The sequence below is a fragment of the Urocitellus parryii genome, chromosome 11, assembly GCF_045843805.1.
Source record: "Urocitellus parryii isolate mUroPar1 chromosome 11, mUroPar1.hap1, whole genome shotgun sequence".
In the NCBI taxonomy this organism is placed as follows: Eukaryota; Metazoa; Chordata; class Mammalia; order Rodentia; family Sciuridae; genus Urocitellus; species Urocitellus parryii.
Genome location: NC_135541.1, coordinates 121,220,471 through 121,248,323, shown reverse-complemented (window position 1 = coordinate 121,248,323; position 27,853 = coordinate 121,220,471). Strand labels below are relative to the sequence as shown.

The following is a 27,853-nucleotide window of genomic DNA, read 5'->3' as shown; positions in this document are numbered from 1 at the left end:
TTAATGTTTTATTCACTGTTAGATTCCCTAGGATTAACAGCACTTGGCACAATGTAATTACACAATCAATACTTACTGAATGAATGAATGAATGTTCCTTCTGTCACAGGCACAGGAGGCAAAATGCTAGTTTTTATTTGAAAAGACATAAACCACTATACCCCAAAAGAATAACTGTCCAATGAACTACCAGACTAAACATAGGCACCTAGTAAGTATTCCTCTAACAGAAAGAGATGTTCATGCCAAAATTGATCTGTTCTAGCATAAAAACAACCATATCCCAGGACATTCCTTCAGGAATCCAAATCTACTGCTTGAATCACACATAATACGATCATAAGCAGTAGATTACAGCAATGGAAAAGGGAATTAAAGAAAATGCACAAATTATGAAGTTCCTAAAATAGAGCAGCAACCTTATTTGCTTCATCAGCCTGCAATTGACTCTGGAACATAATAAGCAATCAATAAATACATGTTGGTCTTGTTGCTGAATCAAATGAAGTGTTTTTTTAATGAAAAAGATGCATTCTGGGGCTGGAGCTGAGCAGCAGCCCACTTGCCTGGCATGTGTGAGGTACTGGATTCGGTTCCCAGCACTGCAGGTAATAAATAAAATAAAGGTCTATCAACACCTAAAAATATATATTTTTTAAAAATACATATATATTTTTAAAAAAAGAGGGATTCTGCTTTAGAAGAAGAATAACATCTTCTTTAGAAGAATAATACACTGACTCTTTAAAAAAATAAATAAATAAAGGAAAGCACTTATAATCTTTAAAAAGAGAACTGTCAAAACCAACCCAATTTAGTTCAAAGACTTCAGGTTTTCCACCCATGAAATTTACACAGCAAGATACATTCCTGTACACTTTCAAAACAAATACTTGATTTGATCAGCAGATAAAAAAAGTAAATAGAAGCCACACAAAAGTCTAGGCTGAAGTTAAGTGAGAAAAATATAAAATTAGAATTTATATGTAAGGAAAATAAGATTTAAAAGTACACTAAAAAATGAGAATTAAAAAAAGTATATATACATTAGGAGGTTGTTTATATATACTTTCATAAATGTATTTATATATTCTTACTACCAACAGAAAATAAATACTAAGGAAGTAATCAGCTTTGATAAATTATCTTTCTAGGAAACAAGAGAAATAACTAAAATAGCATATATGTATTATGCTCTAAGGGTACATGACATACGTTATACAAAGCACTTTAAACCATTTGCCCACATAATCTTTCAACAACTCTATGCTATAAGTATTATAATCATTACCATCATTTTACAGTCAGGGAAATCAAAGACCACAAGACTTTGCTCAAGATTATACAGTCAATAAATTAGCAAAATTGAGATTTAAGCTTGGTCAATCTGATTTCAGAATCCATAATCTTAATCACTATCTGGGATTCTCAACAAATGAAGGGGAAATTTGCCATATTTCATATATTTTCAATTTAACTAGATACCTATTAAAATCAAAGCTGGATTAACTAACATTCTGAGGAAGTGGGGCATATTCCAGCAAGAATTTCCAGAGTAAAACTAAATATTTTTTTAATTTTAATCTTTGCTAGAAATTATCTTTAGCTGTAACAATATACTGTTTTTGTATGAGTGAAATATGCTGAACATCTTTCATCTTTATCAGTACAAAGATACAGGAAATCATAAAATTGAGCTGAAAATATACTACTGATCCAAATCATATCAAACTCATCTGTTACGTTACATTCATTTTTATACCTTCGCAGATTTCTTCATCTACTTAGACTGCCCTCTTTGAGCCTTACTGAATAACTCATTTATCCTTTAAACTCTGAATCTTTCCATTTGTAGGAAGCTATTTTAACCTTTCCTTTCTCCCTTCAGATTTAATAACCTTCTCTTCTTTCCACTGTGAACAAATGATTACAGTGTATTGTAATGTTAGTTAAAATGTTCCTCTTTCTAGACTGGGAACTCTGAGAGACCAAAAAAAAAAAAAAAAAAATTTTTTTTTAAACATCTTTTCTCTACCACTAAGCAGAAATGGGCATCAAGGAAGCACTGGAAAAACTTTAAGTTGACTGAATAAATGAACACATAAATAAGTACACAAGTAGAAGGAATTTCTTGTTTTTGTTTGGATTTTGCCATAACTAAAGACTCTTAATAACTCATTAGTTCTGGACAATACACTTGTTAGTGTAATTTTCTTTTCTTTTTCCAAGTAACAATGTTTTAAGAATGCATTACATCACATTAAGTGGTCTACATTATTTCAATTTATTTTTAACTGATATCAAAACTGAAGAAGAAATGTTTGATAAAGTAAAAAAAAATCCTATCTTCATTCTACAGTTACCTAACGTTCTTCCATCAAACACATACATACACACAAATAAAATTAACTTAAATCTCTAAATCGAGGCTTAAAAAGTGATTGCCCTTTAGCATCATACCCTTTGTTATCATTAAGTTAGATAAAATGTCTACTTGTTTGAGATTTGTATTCCCTCCAATCTTCTTTGAAGATCTTTATGCTCTTACAATGTTCAATTAGTAATCATTATACAAGATTGATTCACTTCTCCTCCCCTACTTTCTCAGACGTCAGTTATGCGTTTCTCCTACAAAAACAGCCTGAAATTCTCTCCATTCTGCTCAAATATTACCACAGAATCTTTCACCTTAAACTCATACCAATACTGTACTGCTTAACAAAACTACTTTTTTTGCTCTTTTTCAATTGTGAGGTTTTTCATCAGATGCTCAGAAGTACCTGTGACCCCCCCCAAAAAAAATTAAGAACCACTAATCTAGTATATCAATGCATTTCAAAGGAACACAATTCATTTGACATAGTTCAAGCATTCTTCCCTCTTATTCATAGAGGGGATCCTTACTATGAAATTTGTCTTTCGAAGAATTCTTTCAACCCAGCCAAGAAGTTCCAATATCCAGAAGTACATATATCAACAATTCCAACTCCCAAAAACAGTTTACTCATAAATGCCAAAAGAAAATGCCAAAGACACACTCTACTACAAACTGGATGCCCTGGATTTTAAATACTCCATACTCTTCCACATTAAATTGTCTAGAAGACCTAAATTACCTCCAAACTAAATAGTTTTTTGTTTGTTTGTTTGTTGAGGTACTGGGACATGCTTGGTAAATGCTCTATATTGAGCTACATTCCAGTCCTTTTTATTTTTTGAGATAGGGTTTTGTTAAATTGCCTAGGTTGGACTCTTAACTTGCAATCCTTCTGCCTCAGTCTCCCGGGTAGCTGGGGTTACAGGTTTGCAATACAGCTCTGAATAGACTTTTAAAAATTTTCTGCTTTCAATTCCACACTGACTTGTCTGCTCATTCAACTCAGTGTATATGACTGTCAAGACAACTACCCTCATATGCACACAAGCTATTTCAACAACGGCATCTTCATTATTCTCATTGAAAGGCAGGAACCATTTATTGAATAAACTCAACAAATATTTGTTGAATGAATGAAAGAGGATAAACTGTCTGGTTGAAGGTAAAGCTCAGTGGCAGAGCACTTGCTGCAAGGTTTAATCCCCAGTACCAAAAAACAAAGTTAAACTGTCAGCACCCCTGAAGCTGTTCTGGTACATGTTAGGCTGTGAAAGCCATCCTTCCCTCAAACATACACTCTGAAGTATCAGAAATGCTCTGCTTTCTCCATAAACACAAAACAATATAGTCATGGATACCCATTTTATACAGGTCAGGCTGGCAAGGAAAACATATATTTCATATATGTGTTTTGACACTATTGGCCTATCCAACCAGTCACAGGTTCCCCTATTTTCCCAACATACTCATATTTGCCAAGAAAGATCTCTAGATTAATTATAATACAGTGAATATATTATTGGATTAGTAGTCAAAAATCTGAGTTATACTCCCAACTTTGTCACCAATTTACCAAGTGACCTAGGAAAACTTACCTTTATGCCTCAATTTCCTTTTTTGTAAAATGGGACAAAATATTTATTCCACCATTTTTACAGAAATTTAGAATGACAAATAAAATGAAAAATCATTCTAAATGTAAACTCCTCATACTAATATAAAGTGCTACTATAAACCCACATCAACAAAAAAGGTCACCCATCCTTATAGTCTTAGACTAATAATTCTGTTAAAGATGTTTACATTTACAAAATTCATTCAAAGGCACAAACTAACCGGGCGCATTGTTTTAGGCCTGTAATCCCAGCGACTCAGGGGGCTGAGGCAGAAGGATCACAAGTTCGAGGCCTGTCCAGGTAACTTAGCGAAACCATCTCAAAATGAGAAATAAAATAGGTTGGGGATGGGGCTCAGTGGTAGAGCGCCCCTGGCTTCAATACCTAGTACCTACCAATCAATCATTAAAAGGCACAAACTATTCCTAAGACCACAACTGGCCATACTAAGTTTCTCCCCACCTCTGACCCCACACTAAAGCGCTTTATTGTCTAGAATAATGCCATAACTATTCTTTCTCGACAGGTAATTACGTGCTCCCCAACTCTAAAACACACACACACTTATCAACCTGCAAGGAACATCCCAACATTTATTTTAAAAATGAGCTAACTTATAAGGGGAACTCCATTACACTTTCAGAAACACAAGCAAACTCTTCCGGAGCACTTTCCATCCTCGCGTACACACACAAACACAGCCGCTATACACCAACAGACCATCTGTCTTCTGAACCAAAAACATCTCTTTCCATGTACAAACTAACCAGTGACATTTACTAAACTTCTAACAGTGGGACCGTTCTGTCGGTCCTACATACAGCTCGGCGTGTCAGGGACACCCCAGACCTTGCCATACAGGTAAACTGCCTCTGAAGATCATGTCCCTTGAACAAGCACAAACGGGACTTCGGGAGATGCTCCAACCGTGCCGATCCACACAACCTGTCAGGGGCACGGGCAGCTCCGCCTCCACTGGCTTACTTTCCCGCCCCCTCCCTCAAGTCGGGAGCCCGCCTGTCAGGGACACCCCTTTACCCCCGCCTGGAGGGACTTCCCGGTAGGCTCTGGATCCCCTGCCCTCCTCTCCCCTCCCCCATCCCTACTACCGCTCTCCTGGAGATCCAGGTCCGGGAGATGACAGTAGATCCCAGGAAACCCAGGACGGAGCCGCCGAGAGAGTGCTTAGGCCCAGAGGCCTGCCCAAACCGTTCTACTCACCGTGTCAGAGGCCGAGGCCGAGAACGATGAGAGTGCAGGGAAGTGGGGAAGAGGGGGTGGCCGCCAGGCGCCTCCGCTTCCCTTAGTCCACAGCGGATCTCTCCTGCTTGTCAGGAGGCGGTCAGAGGGTAAGCGGAGTGGCGGAAATGCGAAAGAGGAGAAGGAAAAGGCGTAGGGCGAAAGGAGGAAAACTGAGGGGAGGCGGGTCCCGCAACGAGAAGGGGATCGTCTCCCCCTCCGCAAAGCGAACCCAAAATGGCGGCGGGAGCGGCGGCAGCGGCAGAGCGGCGGCGGCGGCGGCGGCAGCTCCTCAGGAGGGAGCAGGCGAAGGGCGCCTCGTGCCCCCCCCCGCCTCCCACTCCTCCTTCCTCGCGCTCTCCCCACCGCTCCCCCCAACCTGACTCCGGCCGCCGAGCGCGCACGCCCGTCGGCACGCGTATGAGTGTATCTGGTCTCGTCGTTCGCTGCTCCCACCAACCACCACCTCGGCCGCCCCGCGCGCCTACCAGCCCTAACGCGCTCGCTCAGGGGCGCCTTCTCGCGCGGTCCCCCACAACCCCTGGCCCCTGTCAAGCCGGCTGTGGCGCAGGCCCTCACGCGTACCTTCGGCGGCGCGAGCCCAGGCCTCCTCCTCCTCCTCCACCTCCTCTTCTTTCCTCCCCCCTTCCCCGCCCCCACGGCCACCAACCGCCGCCACGGCCGCCGCCGCCGCCGCCGCCTCCGGCCCCCCCCACCCTCCACCCCTCGCGCGTGCGCCTCCCACAATCCCCCCCGCGGGACTGTTCCATTCTTAACTGCAAGGACGGGGGAGAAAAGGACAGGGAAAGGCAAGTAGAGGTTGCTCTTAAGACAAGATTATCTGAGAGGATAGCAATGACCTACGAAACTACCCACTTCCCTGGGCTCCTCGCTGCGGCGCCGAGGCTGGCTGATCACTTACTTCTGCTGGCCACGGTGAGCGGGTCGGAGGCGGCCTAGCGCCCCTCTGCTGACCAGTGGTTGGAGGCCGCGACGGCTGCGCATTGAGTAGCTTCCTGCCAGACGACCTGAGGTTTCTTTGCAGTTGCGGGACAAGCGCTTCGGTTGCTGGTAGTGAGTAGCAGTCACCGCGTGAGGGGAACTGATCTTCGATTCACGGTGAGGCAATGCACCCGCGCAAGGGGTTTAGGCAAATTCCAAACCTCCATGAGGTAGGGAGTGAGACCAGTAGGGCCGGCGCCCTTCCTGTCCAGCTCTGTGTTGCCTACCTGGAGTCCAAGAAGATCTGGCGCGAGGGTCTGTTTGTTGATGTTCTTAACCCAGTTTAGATTTCTCGAATTTCACCTAACTAGTGTACGCTACGTTATTGTGCCTTATAGTCCTCCTCGGAAATTGTGCGTCTTCAGATACGTTCGATAGCCTGATATTAAAGGATAAAGAAGCTGTTTCTTGGGGCTGAGGTTGTGGCTCAGTGGTAGTGCGCTTGCCTAGCACGAATGAGGCACTGGATTCAATTATCAACACCACATACAAATAAAATGAAGGTCCATCAATAACTAAAAATTATTTAAAAAAGAAAGAAGAAGCTGTTTCTGATTAAGTTCTGGAAATGAGCTTCCATGTTTTGTGTGGCCCCCAGGAAGTTATTATTTTTGTTATCGAAAACTGAACATAAAATTAGCTTAACTCCAAATGTACCTTCAGGGTTGGTCTATAAAATAGTGAGCTAATATATGTAAAATACAATTAGCTCCTAGGCACAGGGGAAATGCAAAGTATTATTATGTTATCTTTTATAGGGCTGTTGATAAGGTTTGTGAGCGCAATTGGTAGTTTGTGTTATATCCTTCCAAATAGTTAATAAAATAATGTAAAACAAGCCTGTAGGATTCTATGGCTACCGATTACTTGTTTATCAAAATTGCACTGACATTTTCATGATTGAATTCAGGAGACTGATTTGACTAAAAGTCTATATGTAATTCCAAAGTTTAGTATTTTTTGGTTTTACTCAAAGCAAAATAAATTAGGGGGTTTCCTTCCCTTTACATTTGTGGAGAGATCCAGGGAATAATTTGAAAATCCCTGCTAGATTGATCTCAAAGGCCCATTCAAGCTCTAAAATTCAAATAGCTTTAAATTTTCTCCCTTAACAATATATGGATAAGATTTTGTTTGCTTGTTTTGTTCTTTTTAAAATTAAGGAGAAAGCAGCCTTAATTACTTAATTATATATTTTTCCTAGACAAATCCCAGCTGATTCATGGAGCCCACCTAGGCTTAAACTCATCTTTCTTCATTTCATGTATTCAAATGTATTGTGCTACTGACAACTTTAGTTGAAAGCAAAGACTATGTCTTACATTTCTTTGCATACTGTTTATACTCTGCTGCAAAACAAGTCATGGAGATATTAAAAATGAAAGTTAAAAATTAAAATACCAGGGTCTGGGGTTGTGGCTCAGTAGTAGAGCGATAGCCTTGCACATGTGAGACCCTGGGTTCAATCCTCAGCACCACATAAAAATAAATAAACACAATAAAGATATTGTGCCCATGTATAACTAAGAAAATGTTTTTTTAAAAAAAATTAAAATACCAGAGAGGAGAATGAGAGCTAATGTTGTTGGAATGTCATGCCAAGAGAACATATTTCCTGTTTAATCCTTATAATAAACAACCTTTGAGATAGATAATCCTGTTGTCAGCGATGAGAAGCTTGAGGCTCACAGAAATCAAGTAATTTGGCCTTTAGGCCTGTCTCTTAAAAACCTGACTTTTTCACCATACCTCATTGCTTTCATGCAAAATTTCTTGTCAACAGCATAATTGCACTTGCTACAGAGAAAAAAATAATAATAATAATGGTATCACCTGTATATTAAAAAAAAAAAGCTATGGTCTCTGGATCAGTAGCTTTCAGTTATTATACTGATTCATGAATTGTCAGCTAAGTATGACTACAGATCTCAGAGTCTTTCGGAGACTAAAATACATCTTAAATGCACAATAAAATGACCTCACAGAATGAATTAACCTTGGATTATTTGACCATATAAAGATAGAGAAACAGATAATAGTTTCCTCAGATGTGTCCACATACTAATCCCTGAAACCTGTGAACTAGATTACATGACAAGAGGGAAATCAGGATACAGATGGAATTAAGGTTGCTAATCAGATGATCTTAAATTAAGGAGATTATCCTGGATTACCCAGCTAGGTCTGCTGTAATTACAAATTCATAAAAGCTAGAAGAGGGAGACAGAAGAGCCCGTGGCAGAATGATATAATGTGAGAGAAACTCCGAACCAGCCATTGCAGATTTTGAGAATAAAAGGAAGGCAGGAGCCAAGCAGGCTCCAGAAGCTAGAAAAGGCAAGAAAAAAAGACTCTTGTCTATACTCTCTGGGGAAGAATTCAACCCTAATACACTTTCATTTTGAATTTCTGAATTTTGTTGTTTTATACCACTAACTTTGTAGTAATTTGTTATAGGAACAATGGGAAACTAATAAGTTATGGTAGCCAAATCATGGATAACCTCCAAAATAGTCTGCCTTGGATTGTGGATTTTTTTTTTTTTTTAAAGAAAGAGTGAGAGAGAGGGAGAGATAGAGAGAATTTTAATATTTAGTTTTTAGTATTTGGCGGACACAACATCTTTGTATGTGGTGCTGAGGATCGAACCTGGGCTGCACGCATGTCAGGCGAGCGCGCTACCACTTGAGCCACATCCCCAGCCCGATTGTGGATTTTTTATTTAAAATGAAGTTTAACTGAAATTTCTTCAAAGTGATGAACAGCATAGCTACCTAGGTTTCCAATATTTCCTTACTGACATCAGTCCTCAAGCTGTAAATAGGCAACTGGGCTTTGTTTTCTTTGGCCTTGAACATAGTAAGCAAGCTTGGCCACTGGGCTAAGTCCCCAAATCCACAACAGGGCTTTTATACTGCTGTACTGCAGTGGTGTTAGCTAAGCTAACACCTTAGACTTGCCCATTAGGATAGAAATATTTATTTCATGGTGCTTCCTTGCTGAGTCTAAATCCAATATAGACAAACAGGAAAACTTTTTTTTTTTAGTTGTAGATAGATACAGAGCTTTATTTTATTTACTTATTTTTATGTGGTACTAAGGATCAAACCCAGTACTTCACACATGCTAGGCAAGCGCTCTACTGTTGAGCCACAACGCCAGCCCCAGGAAACCTTCTTTGATATTAACTTTGTAAGTAACATTTCAAATGTTAGAAGAATAGAATTGACTATATAGGGTTGAGTATATAATGATAAATTGTGGGTAAATACTATATAGGCATAAGAGAATATAAATAACTTTACATTTAACAAAGGAAGAACTTTGAAGTTTTTGTTTGGATACCAAGACTTTACTCATCACTTAGATGACTGCCTACAAAGCAGAAATATTGCCCCAGACTGCCTAGATTCAAGGCTTAACATTTCACTGGGTGGCTATGTAAATTTTGACTTAGTAGTAATTGTAAACTGTAATTTATAAGTCACTGAACCCTTAAAAGAATCCTATATTTAGAAACTAACATTATCTTCATTTTATAAATGGAGAAGCAGATCTACAAAAGTTTAAAAAACTTGGTCAAGGTTATACAGCTATTAAATGGGAAAGCCAGGTTTCAAATCCCAACAGTAATCATTCTGCTACAATTGCCCCACATCTCCTCATCTGTAAATTGGAGATAATAACAGCACCTACACTGTGGGATTGTTGTAAAGATAAATTAATTAACTCATATTAAACACATAGAACAGTGACTGGCACATAAAAGATGTTCAGTGTTAACTGTTGCTATCATAGTTACTTAATGTTTTTGGATTCCTTGGAATTTTTTTCCCATATGCTTTAAACTAGAAGAAAGAAGTCAAAGGAGATATTCCCTATTCCTGCATTTACTGGGTTTTTTTTTTTTTTTTTTTTTTGCTGTTGTTGTTGTTGTTTACTTGGTTTTTGTTTTTGTTTTTATTTTTGTTTTGGTACTGGAGATTGAACCCAGAGGCGCTTAACCACTGAACCACATCTCCGGCCTGTTTTTATATTTTATTTAGAAGCAAGGTCTCATGGAGCTGCTATTGTTTAGGTATGTCAGTGAGCCCTACAATTCTGAGATATTAACCCTGGGCATGTGTATGCTTAATATGCTTTTTGTAAAGTGTTTAGGGATCTCTGAAATATAGCCTGGAGTTAAACACTAGGTTCAGTTTGTTGGGGAATATCCAGAATATTCTTTAGCAATCCCAATCCCATGTATTTCCTTCCTTCTTGCTTTACATATTAGAAGAGATAGTATGCTTACATCATCATTTGCATTGTTATCAAAATTATAAACTAGATCTGTGTCATTCCTAGCAAAACCACCTAGAGGTACAGAGTTGAGAACTTGAAGTTTACACTGTTGAAGTTTATCATTACTATGTTTCAGAACTCCTTTACTTCTATAGTCCTAACGTTGCTCTAGGAATCCAAACCTGGGGAAATAAATATTTTGAAGATTAGAAAATTCAATATTACAAATTGGTTTTTTTTTTAACTGAAGTTATGAAAGCAATGAGATTAGTCTTATGACCAAATTTTTCCTATAGGACTCAAGATTTAGAACAGTCGTTCTAATCCTCAATACTATTGACATTTAGGACTGGGTCATTATTGGTTGTGAGGGACTGTCTTGTACATTGTAGAATGTTTAGCAGCATCCCTGGCCTCTACTCATTAGATGCCAGTAGGACACCCCCTCCCATCCTCCACTTTTGATAACCTGAAGTGTACCTTGATATTCATTGCCAAATGTTCTAGGGAGAGAAAACCTAAATCACCCTAGCTTAGAATCACTAATTTCAAAAATTACTAACAGAGGAAATTGGTCTGGTTTCAGTAGAAGAAAAGTCATGACAGACTAATATATTTTTCTTGTTAGAATTCCTAGAGTGGCAGATAAAAAGAATCTAATTACTTGTATTATGTCTTCATTCATGAAAGTAAGGTACTTGACTGTCTCTCCCTATGGTTTTTTGGAGAAATGTATAGTGAATGTTTAATTGATTAACCATACCCAAAAACTATGGATTAGTTAAATGGTTGAAATTCTCTTAACCATTGACACCTGTCCAGAGGTTCTCAGTGAGGACTGTACACTAAATGAGCTAAGGACCTTTAAAAACTGATGCCTGGGTCACACTCCCAGAGACTGATTGATCTAGTCTGAGATACAATTTCAGCATCAGAAATTTTAAATCATACCTGGGTATAACTAATATATGACCACAGTTTTCAACCACTGATCTAGGCTATGCTGCAGACTCTATTCTGTTTATTAGTTGTATGAATGACTTGTATGAATTCATTAAGAATATATTTTTTCGGGGCTGGGGATGTGGCTCAAGCGGTAGCGCGCTCACCTGGCATGCGTGCGGCCCGGGTTCGATCCTCAGCACCACATACAAACAAAGATGTTGTCTCCGCCAAGAACTGAAAAATAAATATTAAAATTCTCTCTCTCTCTCACTCTCTCTTTAAAAAATAAATAAATAAATAAATAAATAAGAGGTGGTGGAGCCTCACTCCACCAATAGTACTTTAAAAAAAAAAGAATATATTTTTTTCAAATTTATAGTTTTCACAAATTTTTTTGTAAGTAATATGTTGGTGATAGATTTAGAAGAACAAAAAGATCACCATATATGGGGTCTTTGATTAAAGTCTAACACAAAAGCTGAGAAAACTCCAAATAAAGCCTGTGGTTTAGTTAATAGTATTGTACCAATATTAATTTCTCTATTTTCTTTTTTTTTTTAATTGGGGGGTACACCACTGAGCCACATCCCCAGCCCTATTTTGCATTTTTTTTTTTTTTTTAGACTTAGGGTGTCATTAAGTTGCTTAGAGTTTTGCCACCATTCCAGAGGTGGCTTTGAACTCTCGATCCTCCTGCCTCAGCCTCCAAAGCTGCTGGGATTATAGGCATGTGTCACTAAGCCTGGCTACCCAATGTTAATTTCTTATTTCTGATATATGATCATGTTAGATGTTAACATTGAAGAAGCTAAATGATGAATATACGGTCATTGTATCTATAAGGTTGATTTCTGTGGTGGGGGTGGTTACTGGGGATTGAACCCAGGGTTGCTCTGCTAGTTAGCTACATCCCCAGCACTTTTAATTTTGAGTCAGGGTCTCACTAAATTGTCTAGCCTGACCTCAAATTTGTGATCCTCCTTCCTCAGCCTCCCAAGTGACTGGGATTAAAGGTTGTGTCAGCACATCTGCCTTAGTTTAAATTTTTTTAATTAAAAAAGTTTTTTTTTAACTAATTACAAATGGTTAACAGCTATCTGTGTGGCTCAAGATTTTTAAGTCTGTGGGGCTGGAGGTATATAGGTCGGGGCTTATATAAGTCCTTGTGATTATTCACCAAGAAGAAAAAAGATTTTTAATAGTGTGTTGTCAAAAAAGAAGCCAAATTCTATTGGATGCTGAAACAGGTAGGAAACTGCAACCATTCCATAATTTCTGATTTAAAATTTTATCAAAACACCTTTTTTCCCCTTAGTATTAGGAATTGAACTCAGGGCCTTATGCATGCTAGGCAAGCACTCTACCACTAAGCTGTATTGCCAGCCCCTCAGAACAGCTTTTAGTTGTCTAATTAACTTTAGAAATAAATGTTCAAAACCATAAACTTATAAAAATTCTATTAAAAATTTTTCAACAAACTGAAATTAGATTCATAATTATTTAAATGAATTTTATTAACTCAGTTATTCTTTCTTTACTAAGATCACTTTCCACATACAGCTGCACAAATCAAGGATTGAAGTTGCCTAGATGAAATACAGTACAGTGATGCAGAACGTGGGCTCTTGAGTCCAGTTTCCAGTTTGTAAACAGAATAAGAATACATATATTGGTCACTACTCCTGGCTCCTGACTCGGTTTCTAAAACCTTTCTAATATCCTAAGTAATAGGGAGGGGTGCCAGGAGCGATTTTTGTTCCCGTATCTGGTCTTTGAGCTGGTTCCTAAATTCCTTAGAATTTCTTGAATGGTAGGAATATCTTTTGTTTTAATGAGAATACTTTTGTTGAATTCCTGGATAGTTTCCAGATGTTGGCTGGTCACCAGAAAAAACAAACCATGATTAGAATTTTCAAACCCGTTCCCCAGATGGGGCTATAGACTGAGTTAATGACGAAGCCTCTATACAAATCTGAACAAATAGGGGTAGGAGCTTTCAGGTTAGCAAAAGTATTCACAAGCCAGGAATGCACACTACATTCCAGGGGTACAAAAGCTCTTGCAATAGGATCCTTGTATATTTAATCTAGTTGTTCATTTGTACATTTCATCGTATCCTTTGTAATAAACCAGTAAACATAAGTATTTTTTCCCCTTGATTTCTCTGAGTCATTTTAGCAAATTATCAAACTTGAAGAAGGGTCCTGGGAATCCCTAGTATGTAGCCAAATCAGAAGCATGGATAACCTTGGAACCCATTACTTGTGATTGTCTTCTGAAGTGAGGAGCAGTCTTACAGAACAAAGCTATTAACTGGTGGGATCTGAAGGTAAATAGTGTGAGTAGAACATCTAATTAATTGGTGTCCACAGAGAATTGGAGAATTGCTTGGTTTGGAAGACCCATGCATTTGGTGTCAGAAATGTTGGAAGTAGAGGAAACAATTTTTCTTTTATCATGTTTATGTATTCTATGTCGCACTATGCTTTTTGTGTCAGAAAATTGGTAATTTTGTAGTTCCTTCCATTAAGAGGCAGTCTTTTTTCTGAGTTGGCCTAGCAAAGGGGCTTCAATAGAAGAATAGAAGTGTTACTCTACAAATTTGGAGCCTAGAATTCAAGAGGCCATAAGTCATTTAGCTCTCTTGGATCTTTAATTTGTCACTGTTGTGAGAACAAGTGTAGGCCACACAGCTAAAGGATGAAAGATGGTATGGATCAAAATCAGTCATCCTCTCCAGTCCAACAGAGATCACCAAATCAACCCAGGGCCAAAAAATTAACCAGATAACCTACAGCTATAAACTTGTACACAGTAATAAATAGTTATTGTTTTAACTTTTTGAGTTCTTTGTGGCTCCTTATACAGCAGTCACTAAAATAGTGCTTCAGAGGATGCTGTAACAAAATAATGTAAGGGCTGGGGCTGTAGCTCAGTGGTGAGCACTTGCCTAGCATGTGTGAGGCACTGGGTTCGATCCTCAGCACTGCATACAAATAAATAAATAAAAAAAGGCATTGTTCGTCTACAACTAAAAAAAAATTTAATATGTAAGATATATATTACATCGGCACATTAACCATGTATGTTAACTGCTACTACTGTTATATATTTTAATATGGCTAACTAACAACATTTTTAAATCACAGCTTTATTAAGATATAATTAACATACCTTAAAATACACTCTTTTCTAAGTATATTCACAGAAGTATTCAACCATTCCCACTACCTAATTTTAGAATATTTTTACCTAGATTTTGTTTGTATGTATGCCCACACGTTTGTGTGCACATGCAGTGCTAGGAATTGAACCCAGGCCTTGTGCATGCTAGGCAAGTGCTCTACCAATGAACAACATCCCCATCTCTTAAAACATTTTTATTATCCCAGAAGAATTGTGGCAGCAGTCACTCCTTATTTCTCCCCCCACCCAATCCTTTATCAACCACTACTCAATTATATGATTAATAAGCCAATTCTGGACATTTCATATAATTGGAATCATACTATATATCTTCTTCATTGACTGTCTTCTTTTTTTGTTTTGTTTTTAGGGTTTTTCCATGTCACAACATGTATCAGAACTCCATTTTTTGTTATTGCCAAATAACATTTTCTTGTACAGCTATATCAGTTGATGGACATTTAAGTTGTTTCCTCCTTTCTGGCCATTATGTATATGACACTCCTGTGAGCATTTGTGCACAAGTTTTGTGTATGCATATTTTCATTTCTCTTATATAACCAAGAGTGGAATTGCAAGGTCATCTGTTAATTCCATTTTTACCTTTTGAGAAACTGCCAAACTTTCCAAAGTGGCGGCACTATTTTATAATCCCAACAGCAATGTAAAAGGTGATTGTCTTCTGAAGTGAGGGGTAGTCTTACAGAACAAAGTTATTAACTGGTAGGATCTGAGGGTAAATAGCATGAGTAGAACATCTAATTAATTGGTGTCCACAGAGAATTGGAGAATTGCTTGGTTTGGAAGACCCACACATTTGGTGTCAGAATGTTTTTCCAGATCCTCTCTAATACTTGTTACTGTCTGACCTTTTGATTTTAGCCATCCTAGTGGGTGTGAAGTTATATTACAGATATAAGTTCTTAGTCAGATATGTGATTTACAAATATTTTCTCCTATTCCATTTTCTTTTTTAATATTTATATTTTAGTTGTAGTTGGACACAATACATTTATTTTATTTGTTTATTTTTATGTGGTACTAAGGATCGAGCCCAGGGCCTCACATGTTCTAGGTGAGCACTCTACTGCTGAGCCACAACCCCCACCCACCTATTCCATTTTCTTGATGATATGTTTTGAAGCACAAGACTTTTTTTATATAGATATATTTATTTTTTAGGTGTACATGGACACAACACAATGCCCTTATTTTTATGTGGTACTAAGGCTCGAACCCTGGTCCCGCCCGTGCTAGGAGGGCGTTCCACCGCTGAGCCACAATCCCAGCCCTACTTTTGTTGTTTTTAAAGCATTATAGTTTATACATGTTAACTAAGTTCATTGCAACAAAATTATACATGCATGGAATTTCATTTCAGTTCCTGATCCCTGCTTTCCTTCCCCTCCTCACTTAACTCATTCTCCTTCCTCTACTGATCTTCCTTTCACTCATCTATTTATTTATTTTGATGGGTTCTTTCTACTTACATGGAAAGTGTAATTCCCTGTGGTGTGTTTATATATGCATATAGCATGATTTTTTTAAAAATCATTCCACATTTCTTCCCCTTTCCTGTCCTTCCTCCCTCCCTCTTGATTTCCTTCTACTGTATTGATTATCCCAATATCTTTATGGTAGCACTTCCTCCCCTCCTCCTTTCTCTTATTTTGTTCTAACCTCCACATAGAGAGAAAACATTCAACCTTTGATTTTCTGAAACTGGCTTATTTGACTTAGCATGATGGTCTCCATTTCCATTCATTTGCCAGCAAATGCCATAATTTCATTATTCTTTGTGGCTGAAAAGACTTCATTGTGTATATATATCACATTTTCTTAATCTATTCATTATTGATGGGTATATAAGTTGATAATTTGAACCATATTTTGGTTATTATGAATTGTAAAGCACATGTTTTAATATTTTTGAAATTTAAGTGTGTATTTTTACTTTTGTCACTTTTGCTTTTGGTGTCATATTTAAGAAGCCATTGCATAACTTAAGGTCATGAAGATTTCACGTGTGATTTAAGATTTTATTTTACATGTAAGTGATCTGTTTTGAGGGTTTTTTAAGAGGTGATTTTAGTAAAATGTGTTCTCATGAAACAGTGGTATGATAGTTACAAATAGTCACTCTGAAATGTAATAAATAAGAAATGACAGATCATATCTCAAGTGTATTGAGATAATATAGAGAGTGGACTTACATTACATGATTATTACTTTAAGTTAAGAAACTGAAGACATTTACCCAGCAACAGAAAAAAATAGGACATAACTACCTTTAATATTTGAAAAGTTGTCATGTGGAATATAACTTGTAAAATCCAAGAGAAAAATTGACAGTAAAAGGAAGCTATGAGGAGACATTTCACCATTCATTGTGAGAGTATATTCAGTTTTTAAACTACATGGACTATTTCTCGTCACTAGAAATTATTAAACATTGATGATTGATGGTGTAGTATATACCATGGCTAATGGGAAAGAAAGTCTTATATTCAAGTATAGCTTTCAATTCTAAAACTACCTTTGAGAAGTTATATATTCTATTCATACTTATTTTCACTTGGGGATAATAATAATAACATCTGCCTCATAGGATTGTTGTAAGATAATGACTACAAATTGTTTACCATACATCCTGCTTCTTTTTTGAGAATGGGATGGGGGGGTTACCAGGGATAGAACCAGGGATGCTCAACCACTGAGCCACATCCCCTGCCCTATTTATTTTTTATTTTGAAACAGTGTCTCACTGATTTGCTTAGGATCTCGCTAAGTTTCTGAGACTGACTTTGAACTTTCAATCTTCATTCCTCAGCATCCTGGCTGATACAGCCTGTTTCTGAAAAATATTCAGTGATCATAGTTTCAATTAATGTAGACATAATTTAGTTCTGAATTCATTCAGTTCTTAAACTAGATCAAATTAACCTAAAGGATCTATGATTCTCTTCACACAAAATCATGTACATGAATGTTCATAACTACTTTTCTCATGATAGTTAAGAATTGGAAACAACCCAGATGTCCTTCAGTGGAAATTTGTTTAAATGCTTAAACAAACTGTGGCACAATATCATGGAATAATATTCAGTAATTAAAGATAACAAACTATTACCTAGTGTGGTGATACATACCTTAATCCCAGCTACTGGGAAGTATGAGGCAGAAGGATCACAAGTTCAAGTCCAGCCTGAGCAGCTTAGGAAGATCCTATTTCAAAATCAAAAAGGATGGGGATGTAGCTCAGTGGTAAAGTCCTTGCCTAGCATGTATGAAACCTTGGGTTCAATTCCTAGTACCTAAAAAAAAAAAAAAAAAAAAAAAAAAAACACAGTAAAAGCTATTTTATACTTAGTGGGAAAAAAATGTTTCAAAAAATGGAACTTAATGATTTTTATGAATACTGAAGTTTTAGCATGCAGTCGTTGGTATAAATTTCTAAATTTGGACAGGCTTTTTCTGACTTCCTTCTCAGGTTACATTTGACCTATATAGACAAGTTTATCTTTTTTTTTTTTTTCTTTTTTTAAGAAATGTTCTAAATCTAGCTAAATGTTTCATCTGTAAAGTAGTTGGAAGTTTAAATACAATAGTGACTAGTTAGGTGTGGTGGTGCACACCTGTAATCCCAGCAACTCGGAAGTGTGAGGCAGAAGGAGTTCAAATTTGAGGCCAGCCTCAGCAACTTAGTGAGACCCTGTCTCGAAAGAAATATTTTAAAGGGCTGGGAATGTGGCTCAGTGGTAAAATACCTCTGGGTTCCTTAATTAAAATGTGTGTGTATGTGTGTGTATTTTCTAAATAATACAATAGTGACTGTCCTTTCCAAGTACATTTGGTAAAGCTTCAAAGAACTTAAAGATTAAAGGAACTACATTACTCACATTTTAAATAAAAAATGACAGGAGGTAGGGGTGGAGGCAGAACTTTTGGAATAGGTGGTTGACAATTGAAAAACAGAAGTATTTAATGATATCTTTGATAATTTTTTTCATTTTTGCTCCCTGCAATCCTTGAAATAATTATCGTTTAATTTTTACTGTCATTCATTTTTAATAGGAAGCCTGTCCTTATCTATCTTCTAGTTACAAGTAAAAACTCCTTTCTTTGCTCTGTAAATGAGTCTTCAAATGACATGAAAGCCCAAAAGCAGAAAATAGTGCCCAAGTTTTCATAGAATTAGTGGCTTTGAGCCTTTATCATGCCAAGCTCTGGTTTGTTTATGCCCTGGAAAATAGAATGAGCAAACATCTTTCACATTCATTTGATTTACCAATAGGATTCTTTCTGCTTTTAGGCATTTTGTTTGTTCTTGCTTATAGGTATTTTAAATGACATTGAAAAATGTGGTTGGAGATTATCTGCTTGGGGATCAGACTTTTGTTATTCATCCCTCCCTGTTGTTATATAGTAACAAGATCTTTTCTGTTAAAAACAGTGAGAAAATATTAAAGGATTTTAAGCAAGACTTCAATGAAGAAAATGGGTTAGAGATGTTCAATTTAAGACTAGTAGATCTGTTGTTTTAATTTATATACAAGATCATTTTCCTGACCAACATTTCCCATAATGTCTATAACATAGCCAGAATACTAGTCCACTGGCACACCTGTGGGAAGAAGTAGCCTCAGGCTAGTAGTATAGCTTATTCACATAGCATTTGCCCTGCACATACAGGGACCTGAGTTTGATCCCCAGAACCATGAAAACAAAGAAGTGACTTCTAGACCATGTTGCTCACTCTTGTCTCCAGGACTGAGATTCCCTCCAGAACCCATAACTCTTCCATAGTAGTATTTGTTCCAGGGAGCACTGGGAAGACCTAGGGAGCAGAATTGGACAGATATTTTTAGAATGACACTGGTACTAGGAGTAGTTTAGGGATCAGGAGAGATGAGATTGGGTGGGAGGGCTTTGGGTTGGAAATCACTTGCCATGTAGTGTCAGAATTGGCATGAGCGTGCAAGGGAAATAGTGCTAAAGGCACAGGAGTTGAGGATAGTTGATATGGGGGAGAATTAACAATTGGGGTGAAGAAACTTGAGTTTGTCAAAGATGGTATTGGGCACCAGGTAGAGATGAGTGTTGGGTGGTACTGGACATTGAGTGCTTGTGTTGGTAATTACCAAGATTGCCCTCAGCTCCTGTGATTTGATAGGAGTACTCAAAAAACAGCATATAGTTATATTTATGGCTGTTATTAATTACAGTGAAAGGAAGCAAAGCAAAATTATCAAAGGAAGCTTCCAAGACTCCTTTCTCAATGGAATCATAAAGAGTACACATAATTTCTCTAGTAATAAGTTGTGCCAGTACCTGTGAAATGCTGTCTACTAGGGAAGCCTATTAGAAACTCAGTGCCAGGTTTTTTATTGGGGGTTGGTTGTGTAGGCATCAACTGTTTAGCATGTATAAAATTCCAGACTTCCTAGATTCCCAGCAGGAAAGCAGATGTTCACTATAAACCGCGTAGCTTTCATAAATTCTTAGCCAGTTGTACGCATGGTGGGTGGTGATCCTGAAATTCAAGTTCCTGGATACCAGCTCAGGGCCAAACTTGATGCTAGGAATTTCAGACCTGCTAGGTCAACTCTTGTCTGCATAGCTGTATTAGGAACCAAACGTAGGCATTGGGCAATTGTCTCCAGTGAAGTCATTTGTAAGGCAAAGAAAGTTAAGGACAACAGGTAATAAGTAGAGCAGATGGGTCCTAACCCAGTCTGGGACCTAGTAGAGGTTCATGCTTGGGCTTGGAAACACAAAGCCACCACCTTACTCCTTAGCAGGGGCCCTCTTGTTATCTAAGAATGGTATTAATACTACTGTTTTTCAATAAAGGATGTTAAAGCCAAGTAAATTTGGGAAACAGTGTAAAATGAACTCTATTATAGTTTTCCCTAAAACTTTTAATGTGCTAATATGTATTGTACTTAATCAAGAAATTACTTTGTATCAGTTCTCAAATTTTATTCAGCCATAGATCTTTGGTGCGTTTTATAGGACTAGTTAGTATTTACCAAACTTATATTGGGAGCTGCCTCTAGGCCTCTGGTTCTTAGAAGCAGCAAAGGAGCCCTGGAATCAACAGATAAAAAAGGAGGCAGTCCCTAGAGACTATATATATATATATATATATATTTTTTTTTTTTTACCACTATGTACTCTGTATGATATAAGCATGCAGAAGCACATCATTATGTGTTTCTTGAATGAACAAATTAAGGAATCCTTGTCATTTTTATCAAAAAGTAAACTTGAAAACTAAAAGGAGGTAAAACTCAAAGGAAATAGTATTAGGTTAGAGACTATTAACAGTTTGTTTACCATTGTGTTCACCATGGTACTTGGCACACAGTAACTTGACTTTGTTATTAGTGGGAGGTTTTTTTGTTTTGTTTTTGGGGTTTTTTTGTTTGTTTGTTTTTTGTTGTTTTTGTGTTTTGTTTGGTTTGGTTTGGTTTGGTTTTTGATTTCCAACTGGGGATTGAATCCAGGGATGCTCTACCACTGAACTCCACCCCTGGTCCTTTTTAGTTTTTATTTTGTGACTGGATCTCACTAAAAGTTTCTGAGGGTCTTGCTGACTTGCTAAGACTTGTCCTTGAACTTTCCATCCTCCTGCCTCAGCCTCCTGACTCACTAGGATTATAGGCATACACCACCGTGCCCAGCCTGTTGTTGCTTTAAGAATTTTGGTCATAAGAAAGGTGGAAATGATTAAGCAAACTGAATTAACCATCTAGAATAATTTATTCTATCAGGGCGAGATAGTGGTTTTACTTTCTGTAATTTCAGTCACCCAAGTTAAACCATGATCCAAAAATCTTGAATGAAAAATTACAAAAATAAACAGTTTGCATGTTTTAAATTGTATACCATTCTGAGAAGCTTGATGAAATTTTCTGCTTTCCTACAACTGAATCATCCCCCTGTCTAGTATATCCAAACTATAATACTAATACATGCGCTACCCACCCATCAGTCACTTTGTAGCCATCTCAGTTAGGAGACGGAATGTCCTGATTGTTGAAGTGCTTCTTTTCAGGTGATGTTCATTTTACTTAGTGACGGTCCCTAAGTGTAAGAGTAGTGATGCTGGCAATTCAGATGTACCAAAGAAAAGCTGTCGGGGGCTTTCTTTAAGTGAAAATTCAGTAAGCCTGGGTTTTGTTTTCTTTTGTTTTTGAGGGGTGCTAGAGATTGAATCCATGGTCTTATACATGGTAGGCAAGTAGTCCACCTCTGGCCTTGCCCCCAGTTCCACAATAAGATATTTTGAGAAGGAGAGAGACTACATTCACATAACATTACATTATATTATTATAATTGTTCTTTTCAGTTATTAGTTGTTAATCTGTTACTATGAATTGAACTTTATCATAGGTGTGTGTGTGTGTGTGTAAAAAAAACGTATCTATATGGTTTGGTACTTCTGGTTTCAGGCATCCACTGGAGATCTTGGTTCCTTATGTAAAAGGGGCAGAGGACATATTGTATTCTAAACTTTAAGAGTTGGGGATATACTTCAATGAAAGAACACTTGCCCAGCATGTGCAAAGCCCTGGGATCAATCCCCATTTAAAAAAAAAAAAAAAAAAAAACACACATACACACACACACACACGCATCATTTGGCTCCCGAAAGATTGAGGTTTTTAGATTTAAAATTTATATATATATATATATATATATATATATATATACACACACACACACACACACCATATAGATACGTTTTTTATACACACACACCTATGATAAAGTTCAATTCATAGTAACAGATTAACAACTAACAACTGAAAAGAACAATTATAATAATATAATATTTATTTATTTATTTATTTATTAGTTGTAGTTGGGCACAATACCTTTATTTCATTTATTTTTATGTGGTGCCAAGGATCGAACCCAGGGCCTTGCACATGCTAGGCGAGTGTTCTACCGCTGAGCCACAACCCCAACCCCTAGATTTAAAATTTATAACAAAAATAAATAAATATAACACATAACATAAAGTAATAAAATACTCATTTATCCATTTTCTAGTGTTAATAGATCATTACCTGATGATTGTGTGCATTTGTGCATCCTTCCCCAATTGTTTCCCTTTCCTTCCTTCTTAAGAGTAACCTTTTTTTTTTTTACTTTTTTCTTCCATTTTACTTGTTTCAGTTTTACTGCATATGTGTATATCCCCCAAATAATGATTGAAATTATATCATGCTAGATGTAATAGTTCTCACTCATTGCACATGTATGTGTTTTTCTAGTATAAACACCAAGAAGTAAAATATCAGGGTCACAGAGTTATACATTTTCATTTTTGCAAAGATAATCCCAAATATTTTTTCAAGGTATTTGTATTTATACTCCCAGTGGCAGTGTATGAAAATTCCCAGTATTTCTCAGGCTCTTGTAACATTTGCTGTTGTCCCTGAAATGTAATGAGATTGAAAATTTATTGTGTTTATTAACCATTGATATTTCCTTTTCTGGAAACTTTCTTCTGCATATTCTAGATATTAATCCATTGTCTTTTTTGCATGTTTCAGGTATCTTTCCCAGTTGTGGCTTACCTTTTTACTTTTTTTTTTTTTTTTTTTTTTTTTTTTAAGAGTTCAGGGACAATGCTGAATGGAATAACAAAGCTTTTCTCCAGGGGCCAGAGGGTAAGTCCTAACAGACCTGAACACTTTGTGCAAACTATCTGTAGGTAGATTTGTTGGTTTTAGGTAGCTTCATTACATCCAGAACGAATACTCTGGAGAACTTCAGCTGACTAGTATTTTAATTTACAAGTATGCACTCAAAAGAATAGGCACAATTCCAATTTTCTACCCATGAACTTCACTGCCAGTTGCTCTAAGTTTTCAGTTAACAGATCTCAGTAGAATAGTTGTGCATGAGAATTTACCATGTGATAGGATAATAATGTTTTTCAAAAAACATGGTTACGGGGCTTAGGATATAGCTCAGTTGGTAGAGTGCTTGCTTTGCATGCACAAGGCCATGGGTTCAATCCCCAGCACCAAAAAAGAAGAAAAAAAGTTAAGTTTAATTGCACTTATCCTTATTAATTTTTTTTCTTATTGGACTAATGATATCTCCCTTAGTGAAGTATCTAAAAGAAAAACAATTTGCCTATTTAGACCTATAAATCTAATGGTAGGATGAAATCATATATTGGGGAGAATCTGTGGTTTTACATCATTCCTTTCATTTATTTACCAAAATAGCTTTTTCAGTACCTTTTATATGGCAGGTACTCAGAATTCTAAAATGGCTCATTTCACTATAATAGTTACTATTTAGAGAGCATTTCATTATGTGCTGGATACTGTGTTAAGTGCCTTATTTTAATCCTCATGAGCAACCCATGAAGTAGATAATATCCCTATTTCAAATATGTAGAAACTAAAGATTAGAATGGCTAGGTAACTTACCTAAGAAATTGGCTGCAAAGTTATAAAGCCTAGATACCAAATCTGTCTGACTTTAAAGCTTATGACCTAATTATGGGGCCATATTGTACTTTACAATCCACATACTCCAGAACCTCACAGTCCAGTAGTAGATTCATGAATAAATAATTTGTGCAGTATGGTACTGTTGCAGCACCCAGGAGGAGCACCTAACCTAGATTAGTTAAGTCCACAGGAAATCCTCCCAGAACTAAATCCTGAGGATGAGAAATGACCAGAAGAGCATGTAATTACAGATTAAATTCTCTAGAATAAAGGAGCACTTCCTCCAGTATATTTTTTTCCTCTCCCTCCCTCCAACCCCAGGATTTATTTATGAAAAAGTCTATATACATAAAATAGCGTATTTTTTTAAAAAGGGAGAGAGAGAGAGAGAGAATTTTTTTTTTTTTTTAATATTTATTTTTTAGTTCTCGGCGGACACAACACCTTTGTTGGTATGTGGTGCTGAGGATCAAACCCGGGCCGCACGCATGCCAGGCGAGCACGCTATCTCTTGAGCCACATCCCCATCCCCAAAATAGCGTATTATTATAAAATGAAATAAAATCAAAGATCAACAGTGGAATGAACTCTGGTCCCAGCTGAATATTACAAGGCTAAAATTGCTTCCTTAATACCAGATAACACTTGAGACTAGACTATAACGAGATACTGGAGAAAAGAATTTTGTTGGTGATTTTAGTTTGGTTCAAGTTGATCTTATATATTGGATATTGTTCTTGCAGGAATTGCATGATGTGCATTCTGGAACTGTGCAGAGGCAATTGTATATTTGGTTGTTTTTCCTAAAAACAAGATTAGCTGAGTGATGCCAATTATAACACTCTAAGAATTAAGGAATCCATTTATCTTTTAATTTGCTAGAAAAGGGGTAACTAAAAAGTCATCAGATTACTGTAGAAATAGCACCACCATAATCTGCTCTAATGCCATCCATTTCCCTCCAAATTCTATGATTTTGTCATTTTTTAATGCAGAGTAATACTCCATTGTGTATAAATGCCACATTTTTTTTTTATCCATTCATCTATTGAAGGGCAAGTGAAGCCAGCCAATCCCTAAAAAACAAATGCCAAATGTCTTCTTTGATATAAGGAGAGTAACTAAGAACAGAGTAGGGACGAAGAGCATGAGAAGAAGATTAATATTAAACAGGGATGAGAGGTGGGGGGGAAAGGGAGAGAGAAGGGAAATTGCATGGAAATGGAAGGAGACCCTCAGGGTTATACAAAATTACATACAAGAGGAAGTGAAGGGAAAGGGAAAAATAATACAAGGGGGAGAAATGAATTACAGTAGAGGGGGTAGAGAGAGAAGAGGGGAGGGGAGGGGGGATAGTAGAGGATAGGAAAGGCAGCAGAATACAACAGACACTAGTATGGCAATATGTAAATCAATGGAAGTGTAACTGATGTGATTCTGCAATCTGTATACGGGGTAAAAATGGGAGTTCATAACCCACTTGAATCAAAGTGTGAAATATGATATATCAAGAACTATGTAATGTTTTGAACAACCAACAATAAAAAAAAAAAGAAAGAAAAAAATCCATGGGAAATATAAGATATTTTTAATAACATAATTTCAGGGTATTTAGCACCTAAAAAGTAAGACTTCTTTTGAGAGACCAAGTAATTTCCTATTCATCAATACTTAAATAATTATTTAAGATAAAGTTTAATACCCATAGTTAAGTAACTTGATCTTAACATTGGGAAATACATAAAAGTTGTGGGTTAAAAAAAATAAAAAAATTTTAAAAATCTAAAAAAAAGAAATAGCACCACCAAGTGGCCTTTGAATATTTTTGGTTTTCCACTTTTAAAAGACATGATGCTTTCTCTCCAGTACATAAACTTGAGTAGTATTAGTACAAAGGTGGATTAGACACATTACTTTATTGAGGTAATAAGCCCTTAATTCTTGTTTGTGTTTTTGTGTTCTCTGAAAGTGATCTTTTTTCCTGTTCCTGTATTTCCAAAGGGTTTTGAGGCAAGATAAGGGTTGGGGACAAAGTTTTATCTTCATGGGATACCTTTTCAACATGTAGCTCTTCCCCCACCCTCCCCAAGGCAGTCTTGCTGTGTTGTCCAGACTGGATAAAATCCTGTGCTCAATGATCCTCCTGCTTCTCCCTTGAAGTATCTTAGATTACAAGCATGCCACAACACACAGTAACATGTAACTTTTAAGGTTGCCACCTCAGCGGGAAAAGAAGAGAATTTATACCCACTTTTAATTGGTTTTGACTAGAACTAACACACAAGTTATTTCCACTCATAGCTCTTTAGACAAAAGTAGTCACCTGACCCCAAACTATTTACAGTGGAGGCAGAGAAATGTAGAGGACTATTCGATGTGCTTCATCTACTGTGGAGTTAATTTACAATCATACAAAATTGGAACACCCTATTACCTTATACCATTAATTTAAGTTGAAATCTATAAATAGTAGTTCGGAGGTTTCCTCTACAGTTTATTAAATTGCCTGTTAGGCAGTTTGTTTTCATTGGCTAGATGCTGTATATACTTCCTCATTACATTTCTTTAAGAAAATATTTATTAGTAGGCATGTGTACTTAGTATTTGTTATATGATAGATATATATATATATATGTGACATTTTTCCCCGTTGTAGATACAGCTTACATCCTTGGTGTTATAGCAAGTATAAAAAGCCTAATAATTTCAAAACACTAAAAATGCTTTCTTTTATAGTTGGATCCTAGATGTTTTTTGCACACTGGGACCCAGGCACCCCGAATCGCTGCTGCTCACCTAGAAAACCAGGTTCCAATTGAGAGTCCCAGAGCCATTTTCCGCACTAATGAAAGTGACCCAGTGAGTTGCTAATGTATATGTGAGGTATTTCATGAATTATACTTTGTGCTGGTGTCTTCTTTTTACATATTAGGAAACCTGAAATTTAAGGAAACTAAGCAATTTTACATATATTCAAATCTCTGTAACCCAGATAGTCCCTGTCCCTGTCTGATATTAAGGTAACATAAAGTACTCAGTAAGTACTAAACTTATTATTGTTATTGATATTGTATGCAGGGTGGCAAAATTCTCCTTAAAGGACAAGCTTAATAGTTTAAGCTTATGGGCTAGAATATGTCTGTCACGGTTACTCAGTGCCACCATGAACAAATTAGGTGTGGTTGTGTTCCAATAAAATTTTATTTACAAAACACATGACCAAGGCCCACCTTTGGTGTACCTTAATGATAGAACACTTACCTAGTGTTTATGGGGATCTGGGTCGGACCCCCAGCACCACCACACACAGACCCGGAAAAAAAAAAATGATGACCAGCCTGGCACAGTGGTGCATGTGTATAGTCCCAGGCACTCGAGAGACTGGGGCAAGAGGATCACAAGTTGAAACCAACCTGGGCAACTTGGTGGGATCCCATCTCCAAATAAAAAAAATAAAAGGTTTGGAGATGTAGCTAAATGGGCTCAATCCTCAGTACCAGAAAGAAGGAAAAAAGAAAAAAACAACCAACCATAGCTTACCAAATCCTCATACGGAAAATCCTAAAGAAATCAAACTACTTGCTCAAAACTGCACAGCAGGGCAGGTAAATAACCAATCTGGTATTATTTTCCACCTTTAAAATGGATTTCCAAGTATCTGGAGAGAAACTTAACTTGATTTGTTATTGGAAGAGTGGCATCTGAAATGAAGTTCATCAGCA

General features: G+C 37.0%; 2 protein-coding genes across 8 annotated transcripts in view; one reads left to right on the top strand and one right to left on the bottom strand.

Moving 5' to 3' along the window:
* The window catches only part of Ash1l (ASH1 like histone lysine methyltransferase), a 175,692-nt gene extending 169,846 nt beyond the window's left edge, over nt 1-5,846 (bottom strand). Inside the window, exon 1 of one of the 3 annotated variants that reach the window (XM_077791088.1) lies at nt 5,818-5,846. The gene's annotated coding sequence lies outside the window, so the exon portion shown is untranslated. Of the gene's footprint in view, nt 1-5,214; nt 5,298-5,817 lie in introns of those variants that run through there. The other 2 variants (XM_026404956.2, XM_077791090.1) reach the window with 2 other exon arrangements.
* Dap3 (death associated protein 3) overlaps nt 5,189-27,853 on the top strand; it is a 36,121-nt gene continuing 13,456 nt past the window's right edge. Inside the window, exons 1-4 of one of the 5 annotated variants that reach the window (XM_026404958.2) lie at nt 5,189-5,342; nt 6,278-6,351; nt 23,280-23,333; nt 26,868-26,990. In XM_026404958.2, the coding sequence (XP_026260743.2) occupies nt 23,292-23,333; nt 26,868-26,990 (165 nt within the window). In that variant the 5' untranslated portion in view covers nt 5,189-5,342; nt 6,278-6,351; nt 23,280-23,291. Of the gene's footprint in view, nt 5,343-6,184; nt 6,352-13,632; nt 13,793-23,279; nt 23,334-26,867; nt 26,991-27,853 lie in introns of those variants that run through there. The other 4 variants (XM_026404959.2, XM_026404960.2, XM_026404961.2 and 1 more) reach the window with 4 other exon arrangements.